General features: G+C 35.3%; 1 protein-coding gene across 1 annotated transcript in view; it reads right to left on the reverse strand.

Annotated features, from left to right (window-relative positions):
- The window catches only part of DARS1 (aspartyl-tRNA synthetase 1), a 61,537-nt gene that overhangs the window by 28,585 nt on the left and 17,626 nt on the right, over positions 1-15,326 (reverse strand). The window contains exon 4 of the mRNA XM_004423862.3: positions 13,839-13,941. Coding sequence (XP_004423919.1) covers positions 13,839-13,941 — 103 coding nt within the window. The remainder of the gene's footprint in view (positions 1-13,838; positions 13,942-15,326) is intronic.

The following is a 15,326-nucleotide window of genomic DNA, read 5'->3' on the forward strand; positions in this document are numbered from 1 at the left end:
AATATATCAAATACAGGGTTAATATAGATAGATTTAACCTTATATATGGGGTTAATATAGATAGTTAATATACCAACTATCGGGTTGAGTAGCTGTCTCCAAACATTTTTAATAATTTGATTTACTCTACCAGTAAAAAAAATTGTGTATGTACCCCAATACATATATATTTAACTTATTTTTAAATCATATATATACATGTAATACTAAATGTAGGTATTACCTTTAGACAAATATAAACTTGGGATGAGGTTCATAATTAACATTAGTGAATACAAATCCATACTTCACATAGTCTTCCTAATAATTTCCAATTAGAGGAGTACTGACATCTTGTCAGATATGATTAGATCATCATTAAAAAAAAAAAAAGCTTCATAATGTGGCTGACACAAAGATCTCATGCTATGAGTAGAAGTGTCAGCATTAACATTTTCTCGTTTGTGCTTACATTTTAAGTTTTAGCCTTAATCTATGGTCTCTTGGTAGAAATCCTTCCAAGCCACCTATCCATTTTCTGAGGGTCAGCTTATTATTTTAATAAATATAATCCCCCAAAACCAGTTAACCAGGCACAGTTAGCTGCAATTGGTTATAATATGCTGCAAGTGAACGAGCGTTAGGCTACCAGTTTGGTCCTTTGCAATCCTGGAATTCCAGAGCCTTCTTTCAGAGAGCTCACATACTATAGGTGACATGTGACCTGACATGCAATCCAACTGACAGGCCCAATGTTTATCTATAAATTAACTATAGATAATTAGAAAAACTCAATTCTTTCTTACTCTTTTATATAAAAAAAGAAAGGAAGAAAGGAAAAGAAATAAAAGTTTAATTATTTTCTTTTCCTCAATGCGTAATCTTAAGCAAATGACACTTTGGAGACCACTGGGTAGAGCACAAGAATCATAAAGACTGAGAAAAGTCTGTTGGAGTAGGTGATTTGTAGGCCATCAGTGCAAGTATCATTTCTGTATAGTAGATAGGTGAAAAAATATTTAACAGCACATGACTCTAGTCAAAGAAATCACCATCTTGCGTATAAATAGGAGAGAAATAGACCTGGGAAAGAAGTACTTCATCCATCTCTCGTCACTGGGTCCCAGTGTGAGGTGCTGACTCTGCCAAGTCCTCTTGGAGAACGAAGAAGAATGACCTCCAATTCACACTGCCCTTTACCAGTGAGGGATGGGAAATGGCAGGGTTTGCGCTTACGTTTTTAAGTTATTTGTGAAACAATATTTTTAAACGTTGTTTCAAAAACTTATTTTTTATTATAAAAGAGTATACTTATTTATTAAGAATTCAATGTTAAACACCAATGTGTAAAGATACATGCACCCCTGTGTTCATTGCAGTGTTATTCACAATAGCCAAGACTTGGAAGCAACCTAAGTGCCCATCAAGGGACGAATGGATAAAGAAGATGTGGTATATATACACAATGGAATACTACTCAGCCATAAGAAACAATGAAATCCAGCCATTTGTGACACCATGGATGGACACTGAGGGTATTATGCAAAGTGAAATAAGTCAGAGGGAGAAGGTCAAATACCGTATGATTTCCCTCATTAAGTAGTAGATAATAACAACAACAAACACACACATAGAGACAGAGACTGGATTGGTGGTTACCAGAGGGGAAGGGGGGAGGGAGGAGGGCGAAAGGGATAATTAGGCACATGTATGTGGTGATGGGTTGTAAGTAGTATTTGGGTGGTGAACATGATGTAATCTATGCAGAAATAGAAGTATAATGATGTACACCTGAAATTTATACAATGTTATAAACCAATGTTATTGCAATAAACAAAAAATTAAAAACAAAAAAAGGAATTCCAATGTTAAATAAAGATGTAAATTTAGAAGTTTAAGTTCCCTATCAGATACCCAACCCCCTCTTCCTATATTCCCTGTTTACTATTTGGTCTATACCCCTCTACATTTTTTCTCATTTGCAAAAAATATGGAAAGCATCATAAATTTTGTGTCATCCCACTATAGTAGTTTTGTTCATCTTCTCTGTATTATTTTAATGTTGAAGAAGCACAGTTTTATTTTTACAGCTCAAATGAAACTGATCTTAATATATATAAACACCTAAAGTATTATTATTCCCATATCACTTAGCAATTTTCTTTTATGTTCCAGTTCCTGTGTGAAGTGCTTTCCACATATACCATCTCACTTAAACTTCACAAAGGCCAACAAGGTAGGTATTACTACCATTACAGCTGAGAAACCTGAGACTCTAAAAGGTCAAGTAATTAGCCGAAGATCACATCTAGTAAGATCATGTACTGATTATCACACTATACAGTTCTGTTACATACTCACAAATTAGCACCAAATTTTAAATACTCCAGAATGCATTAGCAGCTCACTCTGAAATAATACAGCCTCATTCTTAGAAGCTCACGAGCTGCCAGATTCCTTTATAGTTTACCTGAAGGAAACTAGAAATAATAAGCCCTTCACAAATAGTTTTCAAAATGCCCAAGAATCGTGCTACCTTCTCCAGTAACGCTGATGCAACCTGGCATCCTGATGTTGCTGCCAGCCTCAATAGAAATTCATCAGAATCTTTGTATAAAACAATATGAAGTTATTACTTAAGTTATATTTAACTTAGAAGAATTAATCCCATAAACTGGGAATTTTTGACACCAGATTTTAGACCTACTTTTAAAGCACATCTTTATCAAAGTTTTCAATACAAATATTGAACTGGATAGAGCCAAATACAGAAGTTCTGTTTCTCCTCCAATAGATAAGTACTTCATTCTAGCTTAAGTATAAACCATCTAGATACAGTTGTTCAGAGTTGCAATCCACAACAGTATAATGATCTAGCCTAAGTTCACCAACTTATCCACATGATGCTAAAGGGGTACCCAGGTGCCCACCTCCTCTGGGCCTCAACTGTAGATATATACATATACTTCCACCACAGCACCTGTAACATGTCTCTGCATGCAGCTGTATATCTCTTTTTGCCCTCTCTCCAAATTAAGATCCTTATAAGATATATGTGTCATTGTATAACCAAGCCCAGCACAGTGCATGGACCAGAGCAGGTGCTAAATAAAAGTTTTCTAAGTCAACGAGACTTCTGAGTATTACTTTGATATTTTACAGTTTTAAAAGTTAATGGAGCAAACTGAAATTCTAACCTACCAACTAAGTAAAATACTTATTTTTAGGTGAAAGATCTAGAAAGGAAAGAAAATAAACAAACTTGTATGCAGCTAGGTGACTCATCAGAGAATGAGAAACATACTTGTGACTCACCAGCTACCAATAAATCACTTAACCACAATGACTAATACGAAGAAAAATAAAATAAAATATGTATGCCTACAAATAACAGTCTGAATAAGCCTTTTTTTCAGAATCCAAACATCTCTATGCTGTGGGGTGGAGAGGTGTTACATAAGAACAAATAGCAAAATATAATTTTTAATTTTAACAACTGATACTCAAATTAACTGTAGCCCTTTACAGTAGTCCCTATAACTTTAGCTTTAAACTTTAAAAACCTGTGTTTAGGGGCCGGCCCCATGGCTTAGTGGGTAAGTGCTCGCACTCCGCTACTGGCGGCCCAGGTTCGGATCCCGGGCGCGCACCAACGCACCGCTTCTCCGGCCATGCTGAGGCCGCGTCCACATACAGCAACTAGAAGGCTGTGCAACTATGACATACAACTATCTACTGGGGCTTTGTGGGGGGGGGAAGGAGGAAGATTGGCAATATATGTTAGCTCAGAGCCAGTCTTCCTCAGCAAAAAGAGGAGGATTAGTATGGATGTTAGCTCAGGGCTGATCTTCCTCACACACACACAAAAAAACCCTGTGTTTACATTCACTGTAGTCCTTAACAACAAACTTTTAAAAAAATTTGTCTTTACAAGGCTCAACCATAAGTAACACAGACTACTCTGTTCATTACTTTACAATGGCACTAAATAAAAAATAATTCTAAAAAGAAAAATAGGGATGACTTCTTCCCTCAACTCAAACACCAGCTGTAAATATTAGAACATTAATGTCAACATAAGATCGGGATCCAGAAACACAGGCCTGGACAGGCATCCCATCTTCCTGCTTCCAGGCGAATTTCATTTAAAGACCTCAAACCATTTCTGATACACAATTAAGACCCTGTTCTTAAAGATCTCTAGGGAATGAGATGTGCCAACCTTCCTAGGTAACTCATTTAGTTGCTTCATTTTTATATGCATTCAACCATGAGAAAATTGATTTTTCCAACAAATTGATTAAAATAATGTGTTGAAGAGTCCTGTGGCACTTCAATCCAATTAGTGCGTCAACTTTTTGGATTAGTATATTGATGAATTGAATATTCCTAGGAAAGATAATTTGGGGAAAACCACTGACCCCATATTAAGAGCCAATGCTGCTCTTAAGGAAAATATTCAAAAGCTAGAGACTGCTAGCAGTACCATCTCGCCAGTAAGGCAAAGATAAGCACCTTAGATTCAATATCTAAAGTAAATGCTAAGATAGTTATCTACTTAGGATATTAAAAGCGACCTCATATTTTCCCTCTTAAATGATTAGGAAACCCCAGCTGGAACTATCTGATTTCATATTTTTAATAGTAGAGTCCTTGCTTTTTTCCACCTGGTATACGGCCAGAGGGAATAGACTTAAATGTAGAGCCTCACTGAATTAACATAAATACCATTATTTGTCCCACTTTGCTGCAGAGGAGTTCACATTTTAAATGTCCAGTATCTCAGGATAGCACTATTTAAAATGGAAACACCTTGAGAACAAATAAACAGTTCTTAGGCACTCCCCTAGTACTAAAGATAATTACGATTATTTCATATATTAAAATTGATCTAAGACAGAATGAAAATTAAATGAGGATTAGAAATGGCCTTTTTCTCATGGACATATTTCTACCGATGCTATTTTCCAAACCAAAGATTCTAGCAGAACGGTTAGTTGGCTCGCTAAGCTGCTCGCTTCCCAAAGTGAATGTGTTACTAAATATTCACTTGAATTACCTCATGCTTCACTGGTCCTCAAATTTCTGAAGTAAGCTAAAAACATCTATAAGTAAGGATTTTTGCTTTATTTAAATAAGAAAATCCCCCAGAATTTATATGTTATTGTTCATGTGCTGTTTTTAATCATAATAGTGGGCTGATAATACATTAAGCAATGGAACTCACAGTGTTTTCCAAATTTTTCTTTTCTAATTATAATTATACTTAAGAAACTAAGGGACAAAGAGGAATGAGATCCTGAAGAGTTCAGTGAAACAATGAAAATAGAAGCAGCCTATAAACCTCTATCTTCATTGTAAAGTAGAATATATTCTACTGGGCCCACTGAAGAATAAAAAACAATTGTTGCGTCACAAATACACAACCCGCTCTTTAACCTCGGTGATAGATTATGAGATCAGGAGTCTATGGGGCAGGGAGTCTGTAGGGGATTTGTAGGGCAAGAGAAACAAAGTAATAGGGTACAGTGAATAAGGATGCAGTGCGAGTAGTTCTAGGAATGGAACTGGGGTTGTGTGAGGTCAAAAGGGGACAGAAAAAACTAGGAGAAAATGGAGAGATTGATAAAAAGACTAGAAGTCTTGATGAGGTCCAACAGAAGATTGGAGGCATGGGAGAGGCAGAACAGTGGAAATTATAGAGAATGGCCACTGGAATTTAAAATGAAGTTCTGAGGGGTAAAATCCAAGCTGTGGCCTCAGGAGTTGTTAAAATGAAATAACGGTGAAGATAGTGGAGAAAAGTAAGAATTTCAAGGCCAAGGTGTTCCACTGGACACTTGAAAATATTTAGAATGAGAAGATGACTTGGAAAGGGAGGAGAAGAATACTATCAGCCAGAAAAATAAAATGATTTTCAGTAAAACAACTTATTTCAGTCTTTGGGCTTTCCATGAACTCAAAAGGCTGGAACTTCTCTCCAAATTACTCTAGAGATAAGCTTAGGAGATACTGCTGGCTGCCTATCCAAACCCACTCTCCCTTTCTTCATTGCTCACAGAGCCCCACCCCTGTGCAGTATCCACTGTTCATCTGGCCAAGTGCTCTAAGAGAAAGTGAGCCCATCCTAGCTCCAGAGAGTGGTTTGTGTTTAGTTCCAGCTCATCCTAGGAATTTACTCTAGACTGATGGTGTCCTTCCCACATAGTTTCTCAAACTAAAAATGTTCAAGTCATTTTCTACTTCTTTCTTTTCCTCACTCCCACACATAAGCAAACAGATAAGACTTACATTTTTACCCACTCACTGGGCAAACAATGTTATCTCTTTTAAGAGTATAGTCAGTTTTGCTATAACACTTATTTTGAAAATGTGATTAATTCCAACACAATTGATGTATTAGGGATCCATCTGAGTATAATGAGAATTTTGTGTTTGCCTATGACAGAGTTCATCAGTGAGAAACACTAGATCAATGGAGACAACTGTACTCAGGTGAACTCAGCCACGTAGGTATACGTAAAACACACCTCAAACATCTACCTGTGTTATATGCCACATCTATCCACATCTGGTGGTCTAACTTTCCTCTTGATTTCAGACAGCCTTCCTTCCACCACTTCACAATAATTTACAAGCTGAAACTCTTTTAACGCCCACTTCCACAAGGAAACAGCATGTCTTTTTGTCTAAAAGTGTGATATTTATTGTAGTATTTATGTATTTCTCAACCTTCAACATATATAAAACTATTCTACCTATATTTTTTAAAAAATTAGATTCTTTTTTATAAAACTATGTCGCTGATGAAGTTTTTGACTGTTGTGCTATTAACCTATTTTCTACATAAACTCTCAGGTTTTTATTGCATAATTTTGCATAGCACAGTGATTTTTAGGAATGTATGTGTTATAATACAGCAGAAATGAATAAATATTAGCACCACTCTATAAAAAGTTAACCCAAAAGGACACTTATACCTGAATGCCCCAAGATCTCCTCCCTTGCCTACAACAGAGCAATTCTAGGAGAGGATTTTAGTTTGTACAAGTGTATAAACAAAGAGCCTGATGTGTTAAGGAACAGCATTAGTTACCTAGCCAAACTCTCATTTCCTTCTTGCATCTAGAATCTTAGCAAAGGATAAACTCTTATTTTAAATTCTGAGTCTGTGGTGTTATTTTCCACATCAGTTGCATATACCACGCAGCTGCTCTGTTCAGTGACTTTGTGTTTTACTTCTCACAATGGAGTGATAAGAAGTGTAAAATGCACAGTGTGGCAGTGCTGATGACAGGAAAAAAAGGCAGAAGACAGCAAAAGTAGACGCAATTATTAAATTTGCCTAGTAAGTTTTAGGTTTCATGTTTATAATTATAGCTATCAAATATATTTATATTAAAATTATTCAAGAAAAATAACTATCTTTGCAAACATGAAACTCTCTATTTTCTAACTACCTTTCTCCCCACTGTTTCTATAGCATGCTTTTTAACAATGGGGTGATTCCTTAGGAAGGCAACTACTCCTCTATAGCAGAGGAGACAAAGTTCATTAGTATTACCAATGGTTAGAAAAATTTTTAATTCCTCCTTTGGTACTGTTTCTAGCATCAATTTACGACTCAACATAATCTTTTTTATTTCTTTATAATCAGTTATACTTTTTAAACCAAAATTATTATTTTTCACCAGTTTTGGTTCTCAATAACTCAGGGGCAGTATCTAAAAGTCATTATTGCCCTGGAGAAACAAACTAGCTATATACTCCTTGAGGACATAGACCAGAATAAACTGCACATTCTAGAAAAGATACTTTTGAGGCAGAAAGAAATAGGGCTTCCCTTTCCCAGTTATCAACATACTTTAATGACATTAAGGTTGTATTCTCAGTGAGCTATACTGTGGAGGGCTTTGAACTAATATCATTATACTGTCTCAGAGAGGCAGGATGACACAGACTAGAGAAGTGTGAGCCCTAGAGTCAAAGAGACTTTAGTCAAAACACTTTGTATCTTAAATCTCAATTTCCTCATTTGTAAAAACAAATAGACCAAAAAAACCCCAAAAACAAACAAAAGGACAAAACAGTATCTACACCTCACGGTGCTGCTGTGAGGATCAAGGGAGAAAATGCAAGTATGGCACTTCTCAGCTCCATATTTAGTGTATAGTAATAGTTAGCTATTACTGCTGCTATTGTTATATCATAAGCAAACCTGCTATTTTGTTATTTCCCCTGTATATCAGGTAGGGAAGCTGCTAGTGACCACTGCACCCCAAAAAGTATAAAGATTCATGCTAGACACTGGAAAGCTTGGCAAGACAAAGCAAGGGTAGTCATTATACTGAATTTTAATTGTAGATTAAGTTTCTTAAATATTATAAATATTTCACACGCAATAAAAGTCTAGGTGTGTATGTGGGGGGGGACTTTTTTCCATGGTCTTTCATCTAAAATATACATGGCACCTGTTACAGAGGTCACTGAAGACTATCCCATCACTATTCATATAATGTACCCAATATACCCAAGATAATGGAAGGTTAGCAACATAACCTTTGTATGAATAGTGGTTTTTACCTTTTATTTCACATCATTTTAAGTACTACAGACTTAAGCCCCTCTAAGTGCTTTATTATGCTAGACCGTCACAGTAAAGGCCTATAGTATGTAAGAAATCCTATATCTGATATATGCTAATTGTTACTTGTAAATAGTAGAGATAAACTTGGAAGTTAGTTAAAGCTAGGTGATGACCAAAATTATAATTTTAGGTGGTCATCGGTTCATATTTTTCAAAACTATTCCCATTTTATTCTATTTAACTCCTTCTAGCCCCCCCCCAAAGATCAATGGTGAAAAAGACACTATTTTAAGCATTTCTCTCTGCATATTTACATATTCTAATATCAACAAAAACTAATTATTAAAATTTTAACACTTCCAGAAACTTGAGTATTAAAGGTTTTCAGCAAAACTGGCAAAAATTTGTTAGCTTTCTTTCTTGTGGTCAGAAATAATTTGTTGAATCTTACTATACTCAATGAGAAATGTGCTCCACAGATGTACACAACCACTCACATTCAAACTAATAATTTTTTTTTTTTTTTGTGAGGAAGATGAGCCCTGAGCTAACATCCATGCTAATCCTCCTCTTTTTGCGGAGGAAGACTGGCTCTGAGCTAATATCTATTGCCAATCCTCCTCGTTTTTTTCCCCAAAGCTCCAGTAGATAGTTGTATGTCATAGTTGCACATCCTTCTAGTTGCTGTATGTGGGACGCGGCCTCAGCATGGCCGGAGGAGCGGTGCGTCGGTGCGCACCCGGGATCTGAACCCGGGCCGCCAGTAGCAGAGCGTGCGCACTTAACTGCTAAGCCACGGCGCTGGCCCTAAACTAATAATTTTTAAATCTTGGGAAAGGTGTAATAGATTAGTTAGAAAAGAGGACAGGCTATAAAGTTGCTACGCACTAGTTTTTTGAGTAATGTACCAACACAAAATGCTTCAATGATGTAAATTACATGTACAATTCATTGAGGAGAAGAATTCAAAATGCCCAAACATGAAAAACCATATATTTGCCACTTAAAACAGCATGCAAAAAACAGAAATTATGTAAGCATTTTAAAAAATAAGAAACCAGGTTTTTTTTTTTTTTTTTGGTGAGGAAGATTAGCCCTGAGCTAACATCCAATGTTAATCCTCTTTTTGCTGAGGAAGATTGGCCCTGGGCTAACATCTGTGTCCATCTTCCTCTACTTTACATGTGGGACACCTGCCACAGCATGGTTTGATAAGCGGTGTGTGGGTCCGCACCCGGTATCTGAACCTGCGAACCCCAGGCCGCTGAAGTGGAGTGTGTGAACTTAACCACTACGCCACTGGGCCGGCCCCAAGAAACCAGCTTTTGATAATAAAAATCTAATTCCAATTCTAAGGAAGGTACAAGCTTGGATTACATGTCAAGTAACTTCTTTAAACAGCATTGAATTAGAACCACACTCAATCTCAGACTTTTATATTTCTCAGGTAAGTAGAAATAAAGATGTTTAAAGAAGGGCCTTAGCTCTAAAGAATGAAGTAAGACTAGCATACAGTAAACAATTTATGAAGTCATGTGGCTAGTTAGTGGGGAGCCAAGTCTCTGGGCTCTCTGGCCCTCTATTACACCCAGCTGCCCACTGGTGCTTCATAAAAATTAAAGGTTTAACTTAGTAGTTCTATGATGACTTATTTTGTGAACTCATTTTTCTTCACCAAAACCCCAAGAATTTTAAGTTCAAAATAAGCTTGGTAAGAATTAAGCACTACTCAATATGGCATAGACCAGTGGTCCTCAAACTACTATATGGGCTCTCTTTAGCGGTAATAATGGACATGGTTGGAAATAGGAAGCTATTAAAGATTTTAGATAAAAACAACACTTTTTAAAAAAGAAACTTATGGCAAGTAAGGACTGAAGAAGGGAACAGGAAGAGTCTGTATCTCTCAGTAAATATTAGTTTAATAAATGATTGGACTATTTTGTTCTAACCCAACTAACATGTGGCAGAAATTATAAAGAACAACATCAAAAAGAGACAAAAAATTTTTGAAGCCAAATACCTTAGAAAACTCATTTGAAGAGACTAATAGAAGACTTTATTCTCAAATGTTTTTCAAAACTTCAGTAAACAATTATAGTATTACTTTCATTCTGGTGCCATATCTGAAAATTGGATTATCCTTCATACTTAAAAACATAGCAAGTCCATGTTAAGGTTTTTGCAGTATGGTATAACAATAATAAGCAAATAGATCACAGCAGATTAAAAAAATTCTTATTTTTCATCTGTTAATATCAAATAGAGGAATTGCTTTTTATTGTTATTTAGGATTTAACGATCACCTTACACTTGAGATTCTTGTTTTACAGAAGTGCCAGCTTAAACAGCACTGCCAGAGCAAATGATCTCAAAGATAAATGTATGAAAGCTACCTTAATCTTTGTTTTCACAATGGAGCCAAGCACACCCATTTTAAATAAAACACAGAGTTTATGTTAAGCCTAGCCAGGAAAGATAATTTTTAGGAAAAAGATTTTGAAGGATAAAGAAAAAAACCAACACATCTTTCCTAAATAAGTTCTGAAAGTTCTTTAGAATTTACAACTTCACTCGATTTATTATTATTCATGAAAAGAGCTGGTAATTTTCAAAGTAAAGTTTTTCTGTTCTTGATTTTCTTCTTTAAAAATCAGTACTTTGAATGTAAGATCATACTACTGGCTTTCTGTCAGAAAGGATATGGGCCTTAGACTTCTATCATCAAGAAAGATCAGGATTTCTGAACTGCCTTAGTCTAAAATCACATAAAAAAGACAAGCTGACTAACCTATCAGGAGCATGAAATCATGTTCCTAAGAAAATTATCTTATCAACCAAACACAAAAATTAAAAACACATCATTTTTCACCAGAGTCTTAGTCATGATAATTTTCCTTGTCCACAAGGTAGCAAAAGCTATTAACACATTTACTCTTACTCAGGCTAGATACCTTAACATATGAGTAATGCCAAAAGTTAAATAATTATAACCTAAGTACCACACGTTAAGTCTATTGTATAAAATTGGCTCCATTCACTTGCATATAACCACTCAAAGGCTTTATAATTTGCAACAGCTCTATTATGAAACCATCTTTTCCTACACATTACTAATTAAATGAAGTGCAGTTTTTTTAAAAGGGACTAAAAATAGCTACATGTTCTTTGCTTTAAAAAAAAAATTCAAGTCACAACTTAATTGTTAAGCCTGAAATAGATTAGATCTTGACTGAGTTTCCACCTCAGGATTATGAAATCCAGGCTAAATTATCTAAATTTTTCCCTTCTCTAAAAGAAAGATCACCCTTACACTATCCCATTTAGATGAAAGCCTTTCTTTCCTTATATATTATAAGGTATTAGTGAACTAAGTTCTGTTTGGGAGACCATTTGCAAGTAGCTCTTCTAGCTAGTAAGCTTTGTTTGACATCTGATATGGTCAATTGCTGTGAGTCAACTCCTGGGAGTTTCTGAGAAAAAACAAAATGACAACAAACAACTATTTGTAGACTACTTTAACGTGTCTACTTCTAAAGACATCAAATGAATTGACCATCCTCTTGTCAGAAGAACACCTCTTAGTGAATATTAAGGCTAAGTGGGATTTTCAAAATATTTTTAGACTAGAATTCTCTCTTTAGGAATCTAACACTGAGGTTATAATGCAGTTTAAAGGAAAAATATAGTCTACATAAAACTTCCAGCTTCATCTATTAGTTTTCAGAACCAATTTACTATATAAAAGACAAAAGCATAAACATTGTTTATTGATTTGAAGTTGACATTTTTCCAGTATTTTTCAGGATATTAAATATAATTTAGCATCTATGTCTGTGGTTTCCAGGGGCTCTTTTTACAGAAGGCTCTCTGTATAGATAAAGTTTATTTCTAGGGACCAAGCTTATTTATGTCCCACTTCATAGGATACAGATTGACCTTAAAAGACTAGATGACAAACACACCCCACAAGCACACTTACAGACTGTGAGATGAAAACAGCAAATGTAGTTACCAAAAGATACAGGTAGAAAAGATGAAAGTGACAGTCTGGGCAGCAGGACTGGGAGACAGGGCGAGGGGGGGCTACTGTACTAGCAGTACTAATACTACAGAGTTCATCAGTGAATTGATGTAATTAATGGCACTGGAATTTTTAAACCAGAGTACAGGTATTGCTATGATACAATGAAATTAAATTTGATAAGCAGATCTCAACCAAAACCAGTTGCTAAGCATCCACTATATGTAAAACACTGTGCTGGGGGAGTCAGGGATGGCCCAAATAGAAATCAGAATGTAAAATTAGATCATTTGTGTTTTTCTCTAGTTCTAAAATTGATAATTCTATCTATATTAACTCATCTTTGAAAGCATACATCTAAAGAACAGAGATAAAAATCAACAGAAAAAATATAACACTTACTCTAGATTGAATTTCTTTCTTTTAAAAAACAGTTACACCTATGAAGTATCCTATTACTTAAAATGTAAAACAGTCCATTTTTCCAAGTCTTCTTTGATCATTATCATGGAAATAAAATTTTGACTGAGAAAAAAACATACAAACAAAACTACAAAACAAACAAACAAATCAACAAGAGTTGATGCTGTGGCATCAACTACTATCTTAAGAGCTACAGCATGCACGACCACTACACTATCTCTATATCCTGCCTCTTGCAAACTGAACAAAACAATGCGCTTCTACAGACCTCTGAGCCAGACAGCAACACGTTTGTGGTGGTGGTGGGGAAGCAATTTTTACTTTTTTTTTTTTTTAACCCTTTTGGTGTCAAATTTAAAAGTTGTAACATGTTATAACATTTTTTTTTACTTCCTTCAGGAGGGAATGATTTACAAAACTACATTCTTGTATTTTATACACTTTATTCAGTTAGAAAACTTGTTGCTTAATATGCAAATCTCAAACTGGAGAGGGAGGGAGGAAATGAAGCTCAACAAACACAACGAAATAAAGTTGCTTTCCTATGTTCAGGCTGCCAGGCTTTTTGTGACTCTCCTTGAAAGTAAATGTGACTTGCCTGTAGAGAGTGCTGCTTCAGCAGTTCCAAATGAATTTCAAGCCTGTGTTCCATATTTTCTCTTTTGTAAGTTTAATGTATTCAGCAACACTGAACTGACAATTTACATAACTACACTTTTAAACAAACGAAGCATTGATGTTAATATATGAAAATGGTCCAAACCCCTGGGAGTCCTGGTTCCCACCACTGTTTATTCTGACAACAGGATATAATTGCTTACTTACTTGGCAGCAAATTTAACCATCTGCTTGCTTGCATGGTCTCCCACCGCAACAAGAGCCTGGACATTAAACTGCTGCTGACGTAGGACTAAGAAACACTGCTTTCCTGAATGAAAGAACACAAGTGTATTAAGGACATGCTACTTCAGGTCTTACAAAGAAGGAAAATGCTTCTCTACTTTAAAATTGGGCCAAAATTTTACTATACTCATCTGGCATGTACACACACGTGTATCTGGCTTCCACAGCCAAAATACTCATACTCCTCAAATGACAAGCTGTAAAGAAACCCACGTTCCTACTATGAGTAACAAAAAACGCTTTTAACATGTTTGTTATAAGAACATAGGCAAATCACTAATTTCAAAAAAAATATTATAAATCAGGAATTATTGTCACTGCATTGGTTTGTTAAACGAATTTCAAGTAACTTCAGATCACTTTCAACATTCATTCAATAGCTAATATATTCTACAGGGAAAGGCATTGTGCTAACCACCATGGAAGCTTCAATTATGCAATCACAAAAGTACTAATAGAGTGTTTAGTAACAAGAACACAAGCATTCTATTGGGGTGGTCCATTTTACTTCCTACCAAAGTACATTTTAAAGAGCATTTAGAATGACAGGCTAGTTTCTTTCATGTTCTATTTTCCTTCATCATCTTTCTAATCTTTCATCCTTCATAATAATTCCAGATTTCTTTTACTCCGAATAATTTACTTTGTCTATAAAAGATCATTCTCTTTATGCCCTATAACCAGTTTTATTTTTATATATTCTGGGCCTCTTGATTCCCCCTCCTTTCATAAGGAACCGTCATTTCTTATTCTTAACCTTTTGAAAAATATTATTCATAACAGATTTCAGTCACTATGTATTCTTGTGACATCCCTTTCCTCCAAAGTAGATCCTCTGTAAGTCTCTGATCAAGTTTTGGAAAACTACTTCCTCAGAAAACAACTTAAATCTTTTCAAGACCACTTCTCTCATCAGATTATCTTGCAAAACATCAAAAGAAATTTTTGGTTTTTAAACTGAGAATTATCTTTATACTGTGAATTAGCTAAGCAAAAATCCAAGCAGACTTACAGTTATTACTTCCAACATTTTGAAATGCAAATCAGACAGCAATTTTGAGTTAAAAAAAAGAAAAAGATAGGTTGAAAACAAAGTGCTAACACAGACATAATCTATGGACTTCCGAGACACATATTGACACATTTTTACCACTAAATAGACAGCCATCTTCCCTTTCCTTTAGAGTATGATCCAGTCACAAAGTAAAATCTTAAAAAAGTTACATGTACTAAACAAATTCAAAGGGACTTTAAAATATCGAATGGATAAAGATCATTACCATAGAGAAATCTGCAGATGGATCAAAACGACATCAATCCCAGTAACTACTGAAACCACAGCCAGATATTAACCCACTTAGAACAGAATGTTAGTGTGAAATGGAAGGTAATGTGCATGATTTAGTTAAG

Source organism: Ceratotherium simum, chromosome 9 (genome assembly GCF_057802395.1).
Source record: "Ceratotherium simum simum isolate JZ-2026a chromosome 9, ASM5780239v1, whole genome shotgun sequence".
Lineage (NCBI taxonomy): Eukaryota > Metazoa > Chordata > Mammalia > Perissodactyla > Rhinocerotidae > Ceratotherium > Ceratotherium simum.